The sequence below is a fragment of the Frieseomelitta varia genome, unplaced genomic scaffold (assembly GCF_011392965.1).
Source record: "Frieseomelitta varia isolate USP_RPSP 00005682 unplaced genomic scaffold, Fvar_1.2 scaffold_562, whole genome shotgun sequence".
NCBI classification, from domain to species: domain Eukaryota; kingdom Metazoa; phylum Arthropoda; class Insecta; order Hymenoptera; family Apidae; genus Frieseomelitta; species Frieseomelitta varia.
Window position 1 is genome coordinate 32,325 of NW_025110326.1, and position 22,015 is coordinate 54,339.

General features: G+C 33.5%; 2 protein-coding genes across 4 annotated transcripts in view; both read left to right on the forward strand.

Annotated features, from left to right (window-relative positions):
• Window positions 1-8,137, forward strand: part of LOC122533913 (organic cation transporter protein) — a 16,491-nt gene extending 8,354 nt beyond the window's left edge. Inside the window, exons 4-8 of the mRNA XM_043664064.1 lie at window positions 4,255-4,553; window positions 4,837-4,949; window positions 5,508-5,722; window positions 6,895-7,243; window positions 7,742-8,137. Of these exons, the coding sequence (XP_043519999.1) occupies window positions 4,255-4,553; window positions 4,837-4,949; window positions 5,508-5,722; window positions 6,895-7,243; window positions 7,742-7,916 (1,151 nt within the window). The 3' untranslated portion in view covers window positions 7,917-8,137. The remainder of the gene's footprint in view (window positions 1-4,254; window positions 4,554-4,836; window positions 4,950-5,507; window positions 5,723-6,894; window positions 7,244-7,741) is intronic.
• A 2,483-nt stretch (window positions 8,138-10,620) lies between these two features.
• On the forward strand, window positions 10,621-21,869 carry LOC122533909 (carcinine transporter-like). 3 transcript variants are annotated; one of them, XM_043664061.1, is made up of 11 exons: window positions 10,621-11,822; window positions 13,928-14,124; window positions 15,809-16,075; window positions 16,567-16,762; window positions 17,512-17,770; window positions 18,613-18,805; window positions 18,921-19,026; window positions 19,509-19,612; window positions 19,683-19,897; window positions 20,521-20,696; window positions 21,012-21,869. In XM_043664061.1, exons 3-11 carry the CDS (start codon window positions 15,813-15,815, stop codon window positions 21,228-21,230), a joined length of 1,731 nt encoding a protein of 576 aa, XP_043519996.1. In that variant the 5' UTR covers window positions 10,621-11,822; window positions 13,928-14,124; window positions 15,809-15,812; the 3' UTR covers window positions 21,231-21,869. The 3 variants fall into 3 exon arrangements, with proteins under 3 accessions (XP_043519996.1, XP_043519995.1, XP_043519994.1); XM_043664060.1 differs by lacking the exon at window positions 10,621-11,822 and adding an exon at window positions 11,944-12,634; XM_043664059.1 differs by lacking the exons at window positions 10,621-11,822; window positions 13,928-14,124 and adding an exon at window positions 14,917-15,403.
• Window positions 21,870-22,015: the final 146 nt, after the last annotated feature.

A 22,015-nucleotide genomic window follows, 5' to 3' on the forward strand; every position in this document is an offset into this window, starting at 1 on the left:
TTTTTTTGAGATGATTGTACTATGTGATTTACATTCGAAGACTATGTTTAGCATTTTGAAGTTAAGCAAGAAGATTTTAAAATGCAAATTACAATGTAACTTCCATCGAGACACCGCAACTCTATTGCCACGCTTGATTTACGACTGACATTTCTTCAAGTGCATGAATTTTGCAACAAAACGCACGCTACTATGTGTTAGTTACTTCCTTCAACGTAACGGCACTGAAATATGCACGAGTATACACGAGGTCATAAATTTTTACTAGGACTCAAGTTTAGATCATTTTTTTCTATTGTTCGAGAATGGTGATTGAAGATAGAAACATAACGAATTGTCGACCATGTAAAAATATTTAAAAATTACGTCCAATTTCCTTCTCTAGATGAAAATCAACTTGTGACTTTCCCCCAGAGACAATATCCTGACTGCAGAAGGTGCAGTTGCTTAAAACTGCACTTAATTACTGAACAACCATAATATATCAAGCTTTCCATAAACTTCCGCTTCCAAGCAGAGAGTGAAGGTTATCAGTGAATAATAATCTCGCAGCAAACGCTTTCACGGCGATAAATCTTCATGTATGCACATACATAGACTTGCAAGTTGCTACGAGCACTTGTAAATATTAAGGAACATTTTCTCCTGTAATAAATTTGTTTCGGATACTTTGAAACGTCGTATCGCAATATAAAATAATTAATACAATACCTTCTACATTATAATAAATCGTTTAACATTTTTAAATTGTTCTCAGAATCAATGTCAGATTATATAAAATCACGTTTCTAAAATTTAGAAATGCAATAGGGACGGTCAGTTGTTCAGAAATTCACAGTTTATTCGTTATTCGGATTATTCTTCGCGTATTTTTCTGGAGGATAATCAATTCTGCTCTTACAAATGGCGAAAGGGTTAACGTAACATTAACTAGCAGGTAGATAGTTCGTCAAACGAGTCATTGGAACGCTGTTCCTTCATCGAATAGCAAGTTTGTGTCCCGCTGACAGCATTCTAATTGTGAAAATCGAGACCAACGAAACTCAGGTGGTGTGCATGAACCGTGACTCGATGACTCAAGTCGAGGCAGAAAAAAATTGGCCATTTGTCCTACGAAACTAAGGCCAAGTCGATGAGATTCGCGAGCAAGCAGGTGGTTCATTAATTAATTAATGAACCGAATTGTCTAATTTTAGAAGTTAACTTCGAGGTCAATTTGATCTTTGAAGTCTCTTACCGTGATCGCTCAGTATTTCATACTTCGTATTTACTATATTTTCTTTATTGTAACTCCAGGAAATTCTTATTAAACATTCCGAGTCTAGCGTAGAGTATCAATAACACATACCTTTCCTGGCCTCTCAGTTTTATTAGCCTATTGAAGCAGAAACGCACTCGACTAACTCGTTTAATTGCATAAAATTGACTCAACTGTAATACAAATTTGTATGTAAATTACAGATAATAGCAGAAATGACGTGGAAGTATGCAAACGCACTGGTTTATGAAATTCAAAGATTTACCGTGAAAGTGTAATATGAAACACTTTGATATTTCATTGGCTGCTAACAAGTGGCGTGCAGACTCTTGTGCAACTTCACCTTTTTACAGCCTAACGGAGTACAATTTAAAAATTTTTATAAATTTGTTTCATCCATTAAAATCTGTAACGAGTTTCTCGCGTTTCCATTTCTTACTGAAACTTTCTTCTGTTTGTGCACGAGTGTCAATGAAATTATCCTGCGGATTCTTACGTGATTTTATATTTTTATAAACTGGTGACTATCGAATAAAATTTTAAAAATTTTTAACACCTCACAAGCAAGCTCATTGTTACTCGAATGCATTGTAAACTTTCGCGATAGATTTTCGGGACCTCAAGTTCGCAGATACGCTTCGACAAATGAAGTACGACTTTCGCGAGCCGCTTTTCGAACGCTAAAGCTAATTACACGAAAGAGAGGAGAAGAAGAAGAAGAGGAAAGGGACGAAGAGAGGAGGAATAGTCGATCAGTTTCGAAATGCTAACGGTGTCCTTGGTTTGGACGGTGCTCGATTGATCGCGCAGCAAAGACGCGAGGTATCGGTCAGATTATTGTTATTAATAACACACGATCGTTTGTAATTTATCTTTGGCTAACCGTGTCACGTGAAATCTTTGTTCGCTTTGGCTTTTGATCGAGCGGCCAGCGCGATATTGCACGGTGACGGAACGGTGGAAACACCTGCGAGGAAGGCGAATGCCTTTCCTACGCGAATAATGTTACGTTGAAGGCAATAAACCTTGATAGGCCAGAGTGATGAAACGAGCGGTCTGAGGAAAGGTTCTCTCCTTCTTCGTCTTCTCCTTTCAGTGCCGTTTCTACGAGAATAACGTCTCTTCTTGATTACTCTGTCGCTCTATCTCAATATTGCCAAGAGAATAATTTTAATGGCGATGCAAGGGGAATGATATGACATTAGAAAAAAAAAGGAGGATGACAAACGACCCAGATTTTCGAGATACGATCGCTTGATTAACATTTTCACGCAAGATAATGGTCGAAGAGTTTGTTAGAATTTCGTCCTACGAGAGAATTATATATTGATGTTTGTGGTATGGAAAAAAATTTCAGATATCGTATTAATCATTTTTCAATTTTTAATAATTGTAAAGACGAAATATCTGAATTTAGTATACTGCTGGATTCCGTGTAATGGAGTCGACACGCTTATAATTTAGAAGAGTTCATTCCCTTACAGTCGTGGTCGTGTATGAAATAGAATGATATAGAATGATTTACAATGTTTAATGTTCTTGAATATGATGTAGAATGTTTGATGCTTTTAATGATACAGAATCTATAGTGATTTAGAATGTTTTATGCTGTCAAATGTCTCTAAAGCATGTCCTTATATATATATTTGGTTATCATCGTCAAGTGGAAGAGGAAGGAGCATAGATGACCAATTATTGGATCTTGCCTTTATGACTAACTATTCACAGTCCACTTTTATGTAGACTGTTGCTAGCATTGTCAGTATTTGCACAGATTCAATATTGTCCAGGTAGCAAGAAACAAAATTTAAAGGTACGAAGTGAAACAAGAATCTGAAATAAAAAGTCGATTGATATGGCGTTGACATGGTTAGTACCATATATAAGGAGAACCTGGACAGCAATTATATTGAAACCGTTAGTTACGATTAATTGAAGGTGATCCTTGATTAGAACCAGCATTAAATGACCAACACGGTTGCTTCATTAAGAACAATTACTCCCTATTTTGCGGCAACTACAAACACGTTGTTCACTGCTGATAAATTTCCCACATCTTGTCCTGCTACGCGATTAAAGAATTACAACCGCGTTTCTAAATAATTGGACGTGCATCACGAGACACTAATCTCACCCACGTGTTCGTGAAATTACGAAATTCGTTCGAAGGTCGGTTTAATTATTATTCAACATAACTTCTCGTCATCTTCGTCTCTCTTAGTACAAAAACAGATTTATACTGCAAACGTCTTCAGATATATCTCGATTACAATAGACATTGTTATTTTTGCGAAATCTTTAGTTAGAATAAGTGCACTTACAGATAAGAAAATAATTTGAGAAGACACTTGCTTTTGGCCTTGTGCAGAAAGGTTTTTGTCTCGAACTGTTAACCACTTGCGCTGGCAACTGGTTCGCGAACCATAACGAGTGACCGAACCGTATATACAATAATTCGTCGCTTTCTTTTCCTTTTCAACTCGTCGGTGTGATATCGCTGGATCGAAATTATTAAGAACTAATAAACTTATCATTTGTTTTGCCTCGGTTTACATTTAAATATACTTAAAACTGTTGCAATTTGAGATAACAAATTTTTGACGTGCGTGGTACGTCATTCCAGCGCAAGAGGTTAATCATCTATCTCGCACAGGTCCTTGTCTATAATGAATATTATAAATACTCTAAAGAAAAAGCACGTTCACGTTCGACTTATGTAATGTCGATTCTTTCATTCTAATGAAATCTCCGTTTCTTTGCAACTAACTTAATTGACGTAGTTCTACCATTTGCTCCTAGAAATTTAACTCATAAAGATTATCAGGGAATTCTCAGAACGTTTTAACATTAGAATGCTAATTTGCTAAATTTCTTTCATCATTCAGCCTATTGTATGTATCTTACTCGAATGTTTCTTCTTTACTAACGTTGCACGTTGCTCTATTCTTCCTTTGTAGAATACTATTTTTGCAAACGTCCCTTTTTTTTTATTTCAGTGTTGGAATACGTCGGACCAAAATGGAGGACATTCGTAGCGAACATGTCGATAGCGATGTTCTTCACATTTGCAGCGTGCATTTTACCCTGGATTGCGTACTTCTTGGCTGATTGGAGGATGACCTGCATCGCCACTTCGGTCCCTCTTGTTGTGGCCGTAATGACGCCGTGGTTGATCCCGGAGAGTGCTCGATGGTTGGTCAGCCAAGGTCAAGTAGACAGGGCTATCGAGATCCTGGGCAAATTCGAGCGAATAAACGGCACCAAGGTGCCTGACGACATCTACAAACGATTCCGAGTAAGGAAATCCTTTTGAATTTTTCCAGTTTACAAAGAAATCTCGATGGAACGATATCTCATTATTTCCATACCAGGCTAGGAACATGCTTCTCTTCCAACTGTTATTAATATCGATACACGGTACCGAGAAGATCGTCCATTTTATAAAATCGATCAAAATCCCGAGAGATAATTGTTCCGTGCAAATCAAATTTTTGCCCAAACTTTTGTTCGTAAAAATAAATCCGTATAAATTTATAAAGGGCCAGGGAGCCTGATCAATTAAACTTTGATAACAACAGGATACCTGTGCCAGAATATGCAAAGAGGAGGAAGCAGATAAAACGTATTCTGTGTTAGATCTATTTAAAACGCCACGGCTACGGAATATTACTCTTCTATTTATCATTATCTGGTACGTACTGGTCAAATTATTCAATTTAATATATACTATTCAATTTAATTTAATTCATTTATTCAATTTAGTTCATTTGTTCAATTCAATTTAATTTATTTATTTATTCAATTCAATTTAATTCATTTAATCAATTTAATTTAATTCATTTATTCAATTTAATATATACTATTCAATTTAATTTAATTCATTTATTCAATTTAATATATACTATCCAATTTAATTTAATTCATTTATTCAATTTAATTTAATTCATTTATTCAATTTAATTTAATTCATTTGTTCAATTCAATTTAATTCATTTATTCAATTCAATTTAATTTATTTATTCAATTTAATATATAATATTCAATTTAACTTCGAAATTCAGATTGCATCCTTCAGAATGCCTCGCATTATGCAAATATTTCTCACTCGTCGTTTGCACGATGCAAGAACATTCCGTTTGATTCAATGTCAATCCCTCCAAGCGAAGAATTCGCATCCAGTGCGAAACGCGATATCGTGCTTCATTTTATCGTATCGAATTGTTGTTTTTTTTTTTTTTTTTTAACACAGGATGGCGATTTCTTTGGTGTTCGACGGTCACGTACGGAACGTTGATAATCTAGGCCTGAACGTGTTCGTCACATTTACAATCGCTGCAGCAACCGAGTTGCCCGCCGACACGTTTCTCACGTTGGTTCTTGATCGATGGGGCAGAAGGTGGCTCGCGTGCGGTTCCCTCGTTGTCTCCGGTGTATTCAGCATCTGGGCTTCAGCTGTTTCTAATCGTTTGTATATCTTTTTTCATCATCGTCACTCTTATATCACATCAGCTATTTAGAATACAAATCGAAGCTGGATGAACAGTCTCTCGAACAGAAATTACAATTGGCAATTCCCGAAATTATTTCATGGATCTGACCTTGTCAATAGTCATAAAATGCCTTACGTTCTCAATCATGTGATCGAGAAGGGCACAATGAGATCGAAGGACACGGTCAGATCACAATGAAAGATCAGAAAGTTCAGGTCGAGGGCTGGTCCTTCGAACCCCAAGTGGATATACTTACTATACTATATCCTATGTACTATACTATACTATATACTATGTACTATACTATACTATATACTATGTACTATACTATACTATATACTATGTATTATACTATACTATATACTATGTACTATACTATACTATATATTATGTACTATATTATACTATATACTATGTACTATACTATACTATATACTATGTACTATACTATACTATATACTTTGTACTATACTATACTATATACTATGTACTATACTATACTATATATTATGTACTATACTATACTATATATTATGTACTATACTATACTATATATTACGTACTATACTATACTATATACTATGTACTATACTATACTATATACTATGTACTATACTATACTATATACTATGTACTATACTATACTATATACTATGTACTATACTATACTATATACTATGTACTATACTATACTATATACTATGTACTATACTATACTATATACTATGTACTATACTATACTATATACTATGTACTACACTATACTATATAGTATACTATATTATACATATACTTACTATACTATATACTATATATGTACTATACTATACTATACTTACGATACTATATACTATGTACTATACGTATACTTACTATACTATATACTATACTACATTATACATATACTTACTATACTATATATTATACTACATCAGACATATACTTACTATACTATATACTATACTATACTGTACTATACTATATATACTATATACTATATATTACGGATATACATCGAGGAACAGTGATCCTTAACGGTAGATAATTAGACAAATCCAATCATAAAAGTAGTTTCTTCGAAGATTTTTCTAAAACAAATTCTTTCGCAAAGTACGAGACGGTAATACGGGAAATGTCCTCTTTCAGATATTTACACAGCCTCTCTGGCGATTCTTGGTCGATTCTGGATAAATATTTCGTACAATATCGGCCTCCAATACGCAGCTGAGGTGTTGCCAACTGTGGTCAGAGCTCAGGGTGTAGCTCTGATACACATAATGGGATACGTTGCTAGCATCCTCGCGCCGTACGTGGTATACCTCGACGTCGTTTCGTCGATTCTGCCTCTCCTCGTGTTGGGCACGCTTGGAATTATAGGCGGTATTTTGACTCTGTTCTTACCGGAAACGCTTGACAAGGATCTTCCGCAGACGCTGCAGGACGGCGAGGACTTCGGGAGAGATCAGAAGATGTGGGATTTCCCTTGTATCGGAAGGTAAAATCACCTTTACGGGAACTTTAAATCTCCTTTCTTTTTCTCAGAAATATTTGCAGGTCGTGCAGTTGCAAACTTCAAGACTCTCGAGTTTTCCTTTAGATCCTGATCCTGGATGATAGATGATCCCGATACGACGTTGGATTATATATTTCCTTCTTCCTCAATTCTCGAGGAAGTCACGGAAAAGAAAGAAGCAGGATTGGATTGTTTCTCTTTTCTCTTCCAAGTGTCTTAAATTTTTTTTTTTTTTTTTTAGGAAAAGAAAACGAAATTAATCAAGTTTCATCATCGCCTCCGTTGAGCATAAATTTTCCATTTTTTTCATTTGTCTTTGGAATCTTTGTAATGATAAAATCACGGAAGAAAGTAATTTTCTTTCTCAAGTGTTTTTAAACGAGAAAGTGAGGAATTAAATTAAATTAAATTATCCGCAAATAATAACTTTAAATTTAAATAATAACGAATTCAACACTTTTCGTTTTCATATTTTCGCAGGAAAGATGAGGAGGAAGAGATACCGCCTAGGTTCCGATCACTTTCCACGTGCAGCGCGAGGAACTCGATGAGAGCGTCGCTTCGTGGTGAAACTTTAAGGAGCACTATGCTACGACGATCGAGCATAAAGTCGAGGAAGAGCGGAAATTCCGTCATAGAGGTGGAAAGATTATAGTGAAATATTCACAACGAAGTGTCTGTTACCTTGATCTCTAGCAAAGAATCCTTAGTCTTCCAAAAAAAAAAACGTGCAATATTAGCGTAAATCGAGTAAAACTTCGTCAAACTTCGTGCATTCATTATCATCATGATTGCGGATTTTTATGCAATTGTAGTTGAGAAACATAAAGGTACAAAGCAGCACACGAATAAAACATATATAAATATATATATATATATATATATATATATATATATATATGTTTTTTAAACATTATGTATAAACATATATATATGTTTTTTAAACATTGTATATAAACATATGTATAATGTATGTTTATATGTTTACATTAATTATTAATGTATACATATATGTTTTTTAAATATTATATATATATATAATATATATATAGAATATTCAAAGCGTAGAAAACAAATTTCTGTTCAATTCCTACTTCTTCAGTTGTATTAATAAAAATATGAATTTGCATAAAAATCAGCAATCAAATTATCGTCATTGATTTTTGACAATGGCCGATGAAAGAGTCAATGGTTATATTTAAATAAAAATTAGAAACTCGAGAGTAGTCAACGACGAAAATTAGTGCTTTCTTTTTTTTTTTACTGTCGATGTTCCTGAAATTTTTCGTACAACAGCTTCTATAGAATAGTACAATTGTTGTAACAGTACAATTACATTATACAAATACTAGAAAAGTATTATCGATGTTAATCGGTTGGTCAGCTAGCTTGGCCAATGTGACATGCGTGACCATAAATTTTGTTTTGCGTGCAAGTGTAAATTTGTAGATCGATTAGAATTAGCCATTATTTTTACTGCAATGTAAAAACGTTCGTCATTTTTGTAATAAAACGGAAAACAAAGCTAGATTTAGACGTCGGTATTTTTCCAACATTTGCTCCTTAGCCGATTGAATTTAAGTATAAATAGGGAATGAGGATTATTTTTTTTTAATCTCATTGATACATTTGTCGACGTCTGCCGATATTCGATTTTTAAATACGTGCCATATATACACGTGGATTACTGTCGATGACATGATTCTTTAATAGCTCTTATTTGTTCCATTCTGAAATTGTGAATCGTTTCTCTTCAAAATCATTATGATCATTATTTCACTATTCCAAGAATCTTGGAATAGTGAAACAACAATTTGACAAATTTCTAAGACTAGAACTATCAAAATTTCTACAAAATTTCTACAATACATTAATACATTATACAAATGTTCGATTAATTTTTCTCTCGAAATATATTCCATAGAGCAAATGTCTTCCTCAGAAAAATTCTTCTGCACAGAAAGTTCCTCTTTCAGAAATTTCTAAATGACAAGTTCTTCCTCCCTTTCATTTTAATTCCTTTTCTTTTTTTTTTTAGGATAGCTGACAGAGAATGTCACGCCATGTGCGTGTAGAGTTCCCCGCGAATATCGTTCACCCACACGAAAGTTCGTGACCTTTGTTGAAGTTATCTTCGTATAATTATTGCTATTAACGTGACGCAATCAGAAGAACGCGACGAATGCGTGTCCCTGGCGTAACTGGAGTTTATCAATCATACACGTTACAAGACGATCGTTACCATTATTCGGTATCGAGTAACGTGGCTAGAGATATAAAGAGTAGGCAAGATTAATTTTGCTGTCCTCAACGCGAACGCTTGCAAAATTTCGATTTCGTGATTATCGTATTATATTTATTCCTTCGTTTGTGTAAAATGTGAGAGGCACTCTTTTACTTACTGTTTGCAACTTTTCGCGAAATTTCAAGCGTTGATATTTTTTTCTTAACTTTTTCCTAGCGTTAATAGGTTTTAAATTCTTGTTTCTGAATTCTTTGTAGCGTTGATAGATAATCTGTACACGACTGCAGATTAAATATTCTGAATTTTACAATTTTTCTTTCAATTTTGTTTTCTTGCATTTCGAATCGCTAATTTCTGTATATTGAATTTCCGAGTTTTCGATTTTCGAGGAGTTTTTCAGTTTCACACGTCGAACTTGGAGTTTTTAAAGTATTTCAAGTCTGTTTTAACAAATGACCTCATTATCGCCGGTAATTGTTGAAAATATACACATGTTACGTTATTATCAAGAGAATTGAATTTACTTTAAGATAAGACTCGTCAAGTCAACTCTTGAAAGGTGAATATTTAACGCAACAAAATCTATACAAATCCTTGGTTCAGAGAATGATACTAATTCATCAGTGCTAGTTGCACATCACTTCAATTAAAACTTCAACTAAAAATCGTTAAAATCTCGTAAATTTCAATGCACCAAGTTAAACATCTTTCCAACCTTGGAATTATCAGATGAACACACAATATAAACTCAACGATATTTAATCTCGTAGATCACATCTCGTGATTCGTTAACAAAAGAGAATTTTCAACGACGCAGTGAGAAAATTTAATGCCGCGGAGATTGTCTGTGAACAATTATTGTCGAAGCCAGTCACGATAGTGCAAGCCAGTCGCATTGTAATAACAGTGTTGCTTACTAAGCGATCCATAGATCGTTCAGTTCTGTTTGTTTCGTCGGTGAAAGAATATTTGAGCCACAAACGAGATCGAGGAAGCGAGACTGATTAATCAGTTCAATTTGGAAAAATTGAACGATCGTCATAAAATTTTCGAAAATTCTCGAAATTTTCAGAAATTGTTTGTTTGAATTTTGATCGTTTTTTACATACAATATTGATCTATCTGTCGTGCAAATACGATTTTCTGGTAATAACGTCTTGAATATCTTGAAATATACTAAACTCAGGTTTAATATTTGATAATGAAGAATTAGAATCAATTTTTAAATATTAAAACATCGTTCTCGAAAGGAAAGCTAGTATATATAACTCACAGTTAAAATTATTATCATTACCTCCAGTGACAGATTAAAATTGGATCGAACTGTTTTTTAAATGTTTTCATCGAATTCTTTCTCGTTACGCGTTCGTAGTACCTAACTGAATTATTTAAGTAGTTGCGCAGGTCAGAAAAAAGGACATTCGAAGTTCCCTCGTCCGATCTTTGCAGTGAAAGCATTTTCATTTTTGCTTTGACGTTGCAATGCGAGACGTGCCGATTTCCGCTGCGTTACTCAATGATCCTATCTATCAAGGCAAGCAAGATTCTCGGGGATCAATGTCGTTACGCGGCGGCGATCAAAATTTTTCCAACTCGCAAATAATCATTACTTAACACTTAATTACCTGACTAAAATTATTCCTCGTCACTTTCATTACGATCTTAATAATCCTAAAGCATCTATGATCCCGTGTTTATTTTCATTTCAACTTTCCTTTTCCTTATACATTAATTAGAGTTATTGTCTTATTTGCTACGATATTTCGTTTCAATAATTTCGTTTCTGGCACTGAAATCTGCTCAATGATTACACTGCGTACAAATACAGATAAAAACGTAATTTTCTGTGTAATTTTCTCCAGCGATATGGTAAAATGGTTGTTTATTTATAAGTTGCGATACCGTTTTCGAATGTTGACCTTTCACATTGTCACGATACGGCCAGTAGTATCTCGACTAGAGTAAATGAATTTAAAATAAATAAGTTCAAAAATCGTGTCAGTATCATACGATCGATTTAGATTTACTTGCAGTTAGTCAGGCCCACTGTGTACAGACTCGTCGAGTGTTAACGCGTGGCGGAAATAGTATCGAAGCTTTTTAATTTACGCCGCCCGCAAAATTATTTATAGACAGCGTGTAATCGCGTATCGCTCGTTGCTCGTTTCATCATTCTCTGTTGCGTGAACGTTGCCGGATTAGAAACCAGCAGCAGATCAAGTGGGAATGAAATAAGGCCAGACACCGTAACGGATCTATAACCCGCTCAGCGTGCCTCTGTTATTATCGACGCTAGTAACCGTTAATCTCCACAGTGTACGTTCCTTTTAATTTAAATTTCCTTTTGTTCAATAATCGACGAACGTTGAACGTGAGATTTCTTCCGTTTCGACGCTGCGCGTATGTACGTTTGTACGTACAAGTTCATTCATACATTCAGCGATGTGTAAAAGCTTTCGTTTCTGATACGTTCTTCCTCGAAAAGCTCGTATCTAAATATTTATACAATGAACAACACGGACGTGAATTATCGACAAATCATACAAACGTCTGCGGACATTCACGGCCGAGGCAAGATTAATTTTCGCCTCTCTCGATTGAAAACAAGAAGGCTAGCGCCGATCCAACGTCAAAGAACTGAAAAATAAATTCCTCGTCGAATTTATCTTTCAGACGGTTAATTTCTGCAACGTTTTGCGTTTCAACGCAAATCGAGTCTCAATGTCGGTTGTTGCTCCGTCGTCTACGTTATCGCCAATTTTATCGCACGACGGAACGGCAATACGTTTGAATCTATTTAAAGATATTTAAATGAAATTTCGGTCGATAGCAGCCGGCGGAGCACGTGGTGTCCCGCGGAAGTCGTGAGAAACAGCTTTGCCTATTTCCACTTGGCCGATTCGTTTCTTCTCCTCTTTCTTCTCCCTCTATCGTTCCACTTTATCCTTCGACTCTCTGCTTCTCCTATTGACAGACACGTGTCGACCCGGTCTTGTATCGCGTTCGTCTTCGCGAAGCAAACCGATACCGCGAACCGGTTTCTCCCTTCATATTCGCGCCAGGTCTTGTGAACATCGGACGTGTCCCTCTTCGTTCCTTTTAATCAACAATTATATATATATATATATGTATATAATATTATTATTTTATATTAATATTTTATATTAATATTATTTTAATACTATTAACATTAATATTAATATTATTTTAATATTATTAATATTTTATATTAATATTATTTTAATACTATTAATATTTTATATTAATATTATTTTAATACTATTAACATTAATATTAATATTAATATTTTATATTAATATTATTTTAATATAATTAATATTTTATATTAATATTATTTTAATACTATTAATACTTTATATTAATATTATTTTAATACTATTAATATTTTATATTAATATTATTTTAATACTATTAACATTAATATTAATATTTTATATTAATACTATTTTAATATTATCATATATATTATTTTTTAACACAAAAAATAATTGTGCAATCGTGTTAATTTGTTCGATTAACGACCATTGACGTTTCTCGCGCGATGATACCGATTTTGCGATTGTTCCACATCGTCGAGGGAAATTTCATCGATCAGTTTCACGTTTCACGATTTGCCCTGTTGGCAGGAGCGTTCCCGATTAGTTTAAATATTGATTGTAGTGTGTCTACGAAGGGAAATTGAGTCAATCTACTTGTTTTGATTCGTTCGTTAATTCTATCTCGTCTTGTTGATCGTGTGTTTGATCATCGTTTGCCATGTTTCTTCGTGGGGAATAGTGTTGATGGTTTGCTTAACGATTCTACTCGCCTCTCGAAGTAAATTGTGTCTGTTATTCGTTCCAACCATCGATTCTATCTTTCTGTCAACTGTTTTAAAGCAACCATGCTTGTCTGTTTGTGCGTTTAAGTACCTAAACAAATTTCGAAACAAATTATCTTTACTATCTTATTTGGTTTTTCTTTCTAAAATTGTGCGCGTGTGTATGTGTGCTTTTCATTGTACTCGCTTTTCGAAGTAAACTACGTCGATCATCGATTCTAATTTTCATTTTGAGGTAAACTATCTCAAAGAAATATTCTCAAAGAGAATCGAGTTCCTTGGCTGATTCTAATTTCGCTTCGATATAAGCCATTTCTCCATCGACTCCGTTCCTTATTAAAAAGTAACATCTGACGCTTCATAATTCATTTCATCACCAACTTCTGCCTCAATTTCGAAGAGAACCACGTGGATCTTTAATCCTGTCGATCTGAATTCTTCATTTTGTAATAAACCATCAACCACGAACGAAAAATAGAAGCGACGAACAAATATTCCTCGGTTGTTTCACCATGAGAAATATGAACGACATTAATGTATTGAATAATTTTGTTGATTAGAATGGTTTGATATGATTTAGCCATCGAGGAAGATGATAATTCGACCAAGGATGATTTTTGACTGCTAATTACGTAACTCGTTGTTAATCGGACTAAAAGTGATTACCAGTGAATCTGATAGTGATCACCAGACAGATATATGATCAACGAGTGATCAATTTGAAATTTCATTTTGAAATCTTGAGACTATACTCTAAACGAAGAATCATTGTGACAGGTGAGAATTGAAATTTTTTATATTTATTATTTTTTTATAATTATATATATATATTATTTTTTTATAGTTATATAGTTTTATATTTATTATTTTTTTCATAGTTATATAGTTTTATATTTATTATTTTATATAGTTATTATTATACAGTTACAGTAGTTTTATATTTAGTTTTACATAGTTATATTTTTTTATAGCAGTAAATGATTCTTATCAAAGGTTTGGGTTAGGTTTTTTTAACGGGTAAAGAAATTTTTAAAATAAAGAAGCAATTTTAGAACTTTTATCAGTATAAATAAAAAGATTCGTTTCATTCAGTAAATGCTGTAATAAACTATTTTATAATAATCAATATAAATACATATAACATATTATACAATAATATTTAAAATTATATATTGACATTTAATATCAAATTGACATTTCACAAATTTTCAAAAGTGTAATTGTATTCAATCCTCAGTTTCGTCGCAGTTCATTGACTTTCAGCAACTTTGTTGCAGCTTGTCAGCTTGACTTTTGACGTCGCGTTTTATACGAGATATGAATTTTTTAAAATCCCGCGCCAGATGCCTCGATAATAATTATTAATCTTGTTTTCAATGTTGTATGCATTTGTCTTCGCACGCGAGCGCATTCACTATGAGTTGGAGACACGAACATTTCTCGTTGTCTTATTTTCTAAATAGGTCGGTTATTTCGAGCACTTTCTCGGTCGCGGCAGTGAGATTAATTATTTTTAAAGTAGTTTTACCCCACACCCTTGTCGTTTTTTTTTACATTAATTAATATCCCCCGAGTCAACTTATTTAGAGTAATTTCGTCAGATACGAAAATAAAAATCGAAAGATTCGTGTATTCGTATGTAATTCCCAGTTCGAATAATTTTACTAACATCCAAACGATTAACTCATTTTAAACATTCTAATTAATTCTCCTTTTTTTTTTTACCAATGGAACTTTCTCTGTGTACATACTAACGAATCAGCCCTTTTTGAATATCATCTCGAGAACGTGTCTCGTTTACAATTCAATTTGAACGAGTCGCGTGTCACAATTCACTTGACTCCCGGGTACAATAATTGACCGCCGCTCGGGCAAACACTTGCACTTAATTTAACGTTTAATCGAAAACGAGACGGACACCGTCATTGGTCGGACTTTGCCCGTCGTTTCAGTTCGTTTTCCACCGTCTTTCGATCGACACTCGCGTCCTCGTGTTCTGTCTTTCCCTTGCAGAAAAATTCAAATACTCGACACTCGTGGACGAAAGAGACATGAGGTAAGACTGTTCTGGTGTTCTACGAGCGGACGATTGCTTGGTTAGTTAATCGATAGGTTGTGAATTTTTATAAATAAGAAAAGAAAAAAGAAAAATAAGAAAAGAAAAATTGTGAATATATAATTTTTAAAATTATATAATTATATAAATATAATATTATATAATTTTATAAATATAATTATATAATTTTACAAATTATACAATTATATTTATAAAATTATATTATTTGTAAAATTATGATATATAATTTTGTAAAATTACAAATTATAAATAAAAAGAATTTTTATAAATAAGAGGAAAAAATCTGTATATCTTGAATACTTAATCATTAAAACGGGAGAAATTTTTAAACTGTTCCATTCGAGTTACAATTTTCGTGAAACGTTGATGTAACTTTTGTTTCAGTGAAATGAAGAACCAGAAGAATTTGAACAACTCTATTGGGCCCACCGAAACGACCCGACTGAGGTCGAAATTGGAAAACTTCGACGACGTTCTGCCATATGTCGGGGATTATGGAAGATACCAGTGGTTGCTACTACTCTCGTTGCTGCCTTACGGCACAACATACGCGTTCCTATATTTCTCGCAATTTTTCATTACGATCATTCCTGCGGAACACTGGTGCAGGATCGACGAACTAGTAAATTCGAATTTCACCCAGGAAGAGAGGTAATTATAACAAGAGAGGAACGAAAAGATGTGGAAATTTCTTCAAACGTTCGACGATACTTTAAATGCTTCGCAAAGAATAATGCTTTGTTATAATTTACACTTGCAATTAATTTTAAAGTGTAAATATAATTTATTAATAAATATAATATAATTACATAATATAAATATAATACATGATATATTGTATTATATAAATATAAAATGTTATATTATATAAATAAATTATATTATATAAATATAATTTATTAATATAAAATTAATATTTACAATTATAATTAATTTTAAAGTAATCGTCAGAATATGAAGAGTCAAAATGATTGGAAAACATGAAAGATAAAACGATTTTACAATATAATACAGCTTTGAACAAGATTGAATTACGCTTTATAATCTTTCCTTATATGTTCAGTCATTTTGTCCGGTTCGGTTTAATTTCATTTTGCTTGATACGTTTTAATAATCGTCTGCCCGTTCTGTCGTATGTTTAGGATCAAAATAGGGATTCCACGAACGAACGATTATCCGTATTATAACCAGTGTAACCGGAAGGACCTAAACTTTGCGGAGATCCTGCGGAGTGGCGAGGATTTACGCTCATTGGAGTTCCAAACGAACAAAACAGTGGAATGTACTCGGTGGGAGTACAATTTCACGCAGATTCCATACCCTAGTATAGGAACTGAGGTGAAGTATTTACATCGTTCTCTGAATCCTCTAAAAGGCAGTTCAATGTTTTGAATTTAGTCCAAAAATGAAGATCTTTCCGAGTTAAAAAGCAAAACATAATTCTGTTGTCCTTCTTAGATCTACAGAATATAAATTCTATATAAATGAATAAACTTAGACTTCGATAGACCATGAAATTAAATATTAAACATTTCACTATAATATATTCAATAATATCGTACAATGTTGTTAAATATTTGATTTTAGCGTCTCGTACGATTTTATTAATTTAGTCAGAAATGAAGATCTTCACGAGTTAAAAAGCAAAACATAATTCTGTTGTCCTTCTTAGATCTACAGAATATAAATTCTATATAAGTGAATAAACATTACACTTCGATAGATCATAAAATTAAATATTAAACATTACACTATTATTCAATAATATCGTACACTGTTGTTAAAGATTTTAGCGTACGATTTTATTGTACTTTGATATATTCTACGCTCTTTATGAATAACAAAAGAAACGATATTTAAAGAGATGCAAACTCAATAATAAAGAAGTGAGAAGAGAACGCGAAGCAGTCGTGTGTCTTTTCAAATTTTTTGCCCTTGACGATTAATTGTAAACTCTCTAAATAAAATAAAATTTTAAAAGACACGAGTCAATGAAGAAGAACATGTCAATGATAAAACATTAACACTGAAAACGATTGCGAAGCGATTGCCTTTTCACTGACTAACTCTTAGCCCTTGGTGATTAGCTAGATTGGGTATGCGACCGAGAATACCTCGTATCGACGGCGCAGGCCATCTTCTTCTGCGGGTCCATCGTCGGTGGTTTCCTAGTCGGCTGGATCGCCGATCACAAGGGCCGTATCCCGGCTCTGATGTTCTGCAACAGTATCGCCCTTCTCTCGTCAATCGTCACTGCCAGCGCCAACAGTTTTTGGTCGTTCGCCGTTTGTAGATTTCTCACCGGACTGGCGTTCGACAACTGCATCAACATCCCTCTGATTATCGGTAAACTCTCTACAAGCCGGAGGCGTCTTATCGATAAGCTAGATCAAAGTTTTATTCGTCAAAGGTTATTCAACTGTGGACGGTTTCGATTGCAATTTAACACTATTGTGAAACGAAATCTGAGATTTGCTTCTTCTGATAAATATTACAACTGTTCTGGTTTTATATTTTATGCGTTTTGGCGATTATAATATATTATTATATTTTTTTTTTCATATATAATATATATTATAATCGCCAAAATTTATAAAATACCATGTAAAAAATGTATATATATATATACATATATATTATACATATACGTATATATATATTATACATTATAATTATATTTATTTTTTAAATATAATTATAATATATTTTTTATATTTTATTCTATATATGTTATATTTATATTCTATAATTTATTCTTTAATTTTTACATTTTATTTATAATCATTATATATTATAATATATAATAACATTATATGTAATATATATTATAATAATATTTTGTGGAATGTTTTCTGAAATGTTATAAATCATCTGACAAACAGATTTTATGGTTTAATGGGAGAAATTTCTGATCTTCACGGTTCGAGAGCTGTTGTTATTGTCGAAGATAATTATTAATTTAATTTGACATTGTCAAAGGTGAATTATTCTTTCCTTTGCAATTCAACCTGACGTTGATTGTGACAGTTTTAATCATCTGCGCTAATTCAAACTCACCATCAGAAATTCGATCAAATTAACATTTGTAATCGTACAATTATTACGCACAAAGAATAACGACAGTCATTGAATGTCTGCATGTAATAGTTAATCGCTCTACTAATCACGGGCAACCAATTATTCCACAGTGCTCGAATATATGGCCGTCTCGAAACGAACGTTAGTCGTCAACGTCGCGTTTGGCATATATTTCGCGGTGGCTAGCACCATTTTACCATGGATGGCATACTACATCGCCAACTGGCGATATTTCACTTACGTCACCGCCGTGCCGCTGTTATCAGTCGTTATTACGCCATGGATCCTGCCCGAGAGTGCCCGGTAAATAAATCTCTTAATCGCAATCGATTGTTCGAATTCTCAGCTACCGATCTCGAAATCCATGCAAATTCATTTCCCGCACATTTTCATACGACGAATGTTTACTCTGCGCAAGATGGTACGTTTCCAACGGGATGATGGACAAGGTTGTCGAGAAACTCCGCAGAATAGCCAGGATCAATCGTAGAAGTCCGGACCCGCGTATTTACGATGCATTCGTCGTAAGTTCGATCAAAATAGAATTTTATAGATGTTAAATACTTGAATTTTGTGGAACGTTCGAATCTGTCGTCGACAGATATTTGATACAGTTCCGTACTCGCTGCTGGACCGCGGATTTTCATTTCACTTTTCTATTTTATACTGAAACGATGGATTTACTTTGCTATTTTATTTTTATTTTTTTTTTTTTTCATTTTGGACGCTTCTGTGCGAAAGTCCGCAGTTCTAGTATCTAAGAGTTCACTGATTAATCTCTGATTATCCGATAAGTCAGAATGCAAAGGAATATCTTTCTGAATTTAGAAAGTTTAAAGAGTTCCCGATCGTATCTGCTATTGATAAATTTACAAAAAAAAAAAAAAAAAATAAAATTTCTTTGAGAAAAGATAAAATTCCCTTCTCGAATGAACACTAATTTTCACGAGAACTGAAATTATTTTGTTTCGGTTTCTGTTTTAAATACCAAATTATATCATTGCAGAGCAATCTGGAGGCATCGGACAAAATCCAAGAATCAGCCACGGTGTTCGATCTGTTCAAAACGCCACGTCTGGCCAGAAACACTGTCCTTTTGATCGCATTCTGGAAAGTATAAGAAAGTATAACGCTTACGTTTGAAGGAGAAGCTTGACGAATGATCGGTGTTGTGTTACAGGTGCTTCATCGTGATCTCGTTCGACGGCCACGTGTATTCATTAAAACTTATCCAGAGCTCGGTGTTTGTGTCGTTCTCGATCGCCTGCGCCACAGAACTTCCGGCTGGATTATTGCTCACCCTGTTTCTGGACCGGTGGGGCCGTAGATTCTGCGGATTTCTCACTCTGGCGATGACTTTTATGCTCAGTATCGCCGAACTCCTACTCCGTTCCGGTAAATATATATTTTTCTGTTTAGTAATGTTGGAACGATGATGGCGATAGAAGAGATCTGAAATTGCGTACATATATAAGTTGATGGAGGAGGATTTTGAAAACTAATAATTCTAATCAATAACATCAATTTATATTAATATTAATATAATATAATTCAACACATTAGTATCATAAATAATTATTTTAATCATTCTTTGTGTGTTTAAATATCTGTCCTTTCAGGTTTTGATATTTTTATTTTGAATGCCATTAAATCATAGTTTCTTAATCTAAGTTGATATTTTTAAACTGTAAGTTTAGAATGGAGTTTTAAATCAATTTTGTAATTTCTTTTTAAATTACTTTTTTAGTGACAGCCAAATTAGTAATATATCAATTTATATTAATATTAATATAATATAATTTAACATAACACATTAGTTATCATAAATAATTATTTTAATCATTCTTTGTGCGTTTTAATGTCTGTCCTTTCAGGTTTTGATATTTTATTAAATTCCATTAAATCATAGTTTTTTAATCTAAGTTCGGATTTTTAAACTCCAAGTTTAGAATGGAGTTTTAAAATGGAATTTTTAAAACAATTGAATTTTGTAATTTCTTTTTAAATTACTGTTTTAGTGACGGCCAAATTAGTAATGTCAGTGCTGTCGCGATTTTGCCTGAACATGGTAGCCAACATTGCTCTTCAGTATGCAGCAGAGCTCCTCCCTACGCCAGTCAGATCGCAAGGAGTGTCTTTGATTCATATTTTTGGAATAGTGGCGCATTGCTTGGCGCCGTATATCACCGACTCGGTAATTAATAAATCATTGTTATCAAAATCGTTACAAAACTTCTATCTACGTTTTGATGTCTCTTCGGTATATTTGCAATCATAATTTTTCTTCAGTTGAATAGTCCAAAAGACACAATGAACATTGTAAATAAATATTTCTGAATATTCGCTCATTCTAGTAATTCAATGTGTACAGTATCTTTCTCGCAAAAGTATAAAATAGTCATAGTAACCATCAGGATGGATATTTCTCATTTGAAAGTTTCAATTCTTATCTATTACACTACACCTTGCTAAATCTTATCGATTGATTAAACATTTGTTTGTTTATTAGGCTGCAATTTGGGAAGGATTTCCAATGTTGATAATCAGCGCAGCGTCCTTCCTTGGCGCGGCGATTGTTTTGTTCCTACCGGAAACCATGGGTCAGAATCTTCCCCAGACCATCAAGCAAGGCGAAGAATTCGGAAGAGAGCAACGTTTCTGGTCGTTGCCTTGCTGTCACAAATCACCCTTCAATGGGCATCAACATTATCATTCCTGCGAGCGATAATCTAATCTAATTTTCAATAACAATTTCACTGATAAAACACGGTGGGAAGAAAAGGAGAAACGAGGAAAGAGTCGTGTGTTCGTTTCAAAGTTAGAATTATGACGGATTAGTCTGATGATTTTTGTGCGAGAGAGACGAACCTACTTTTGCATCCTACTGCGTTAATCTTTACTTTTATTACTATTTAGCGTTTAAACGTTTCTAAACTTTAGCTCCAAGCAAGAGCGTGCCTAGAAATTGTGTTCCTACGTAATTTTTACCGTTTATCCATTTACTTTAAGAGCTTTCGCAACTTTAATGTTTAGTTTAACATTACGTACGTAAATATAATTGAAAATGTTTCTTTCAAGTTCTTTTAAATCTTCTAGGACAGTGCGTTTAATTTTTTTTTTTTTTTGTTTCTTCTTTTCATTGAGAGAAAAAGATGTTTTAAACGACTATTTATACATGTACTATTTTAAAGACCGCGGGAATTCTCTTTCTTTCAGAATACTTTCTTTACATATCAAATCGTATAATATATCAACGAAAAAAAGTTTTGAAGTTATTATTATAGTCTTAGTAGTAGCAACTGCTGTATTTATTTATCCAAAGCTAGTTTATGCATTTCTGAACGACTGTTTTTATATATTTAAGAGGGGAAGAAAAGGAGGGAAGGAATATCGTAAGCAAATTGTGCCATTGTATGATTTTTCTCATCAGTTTTCGTCGTTGTGCCAATAACAACGCAATCAATCTAAAAAACACTTGGCTTATGCGTATGTGCTCATGATCGTCCGTCTAAT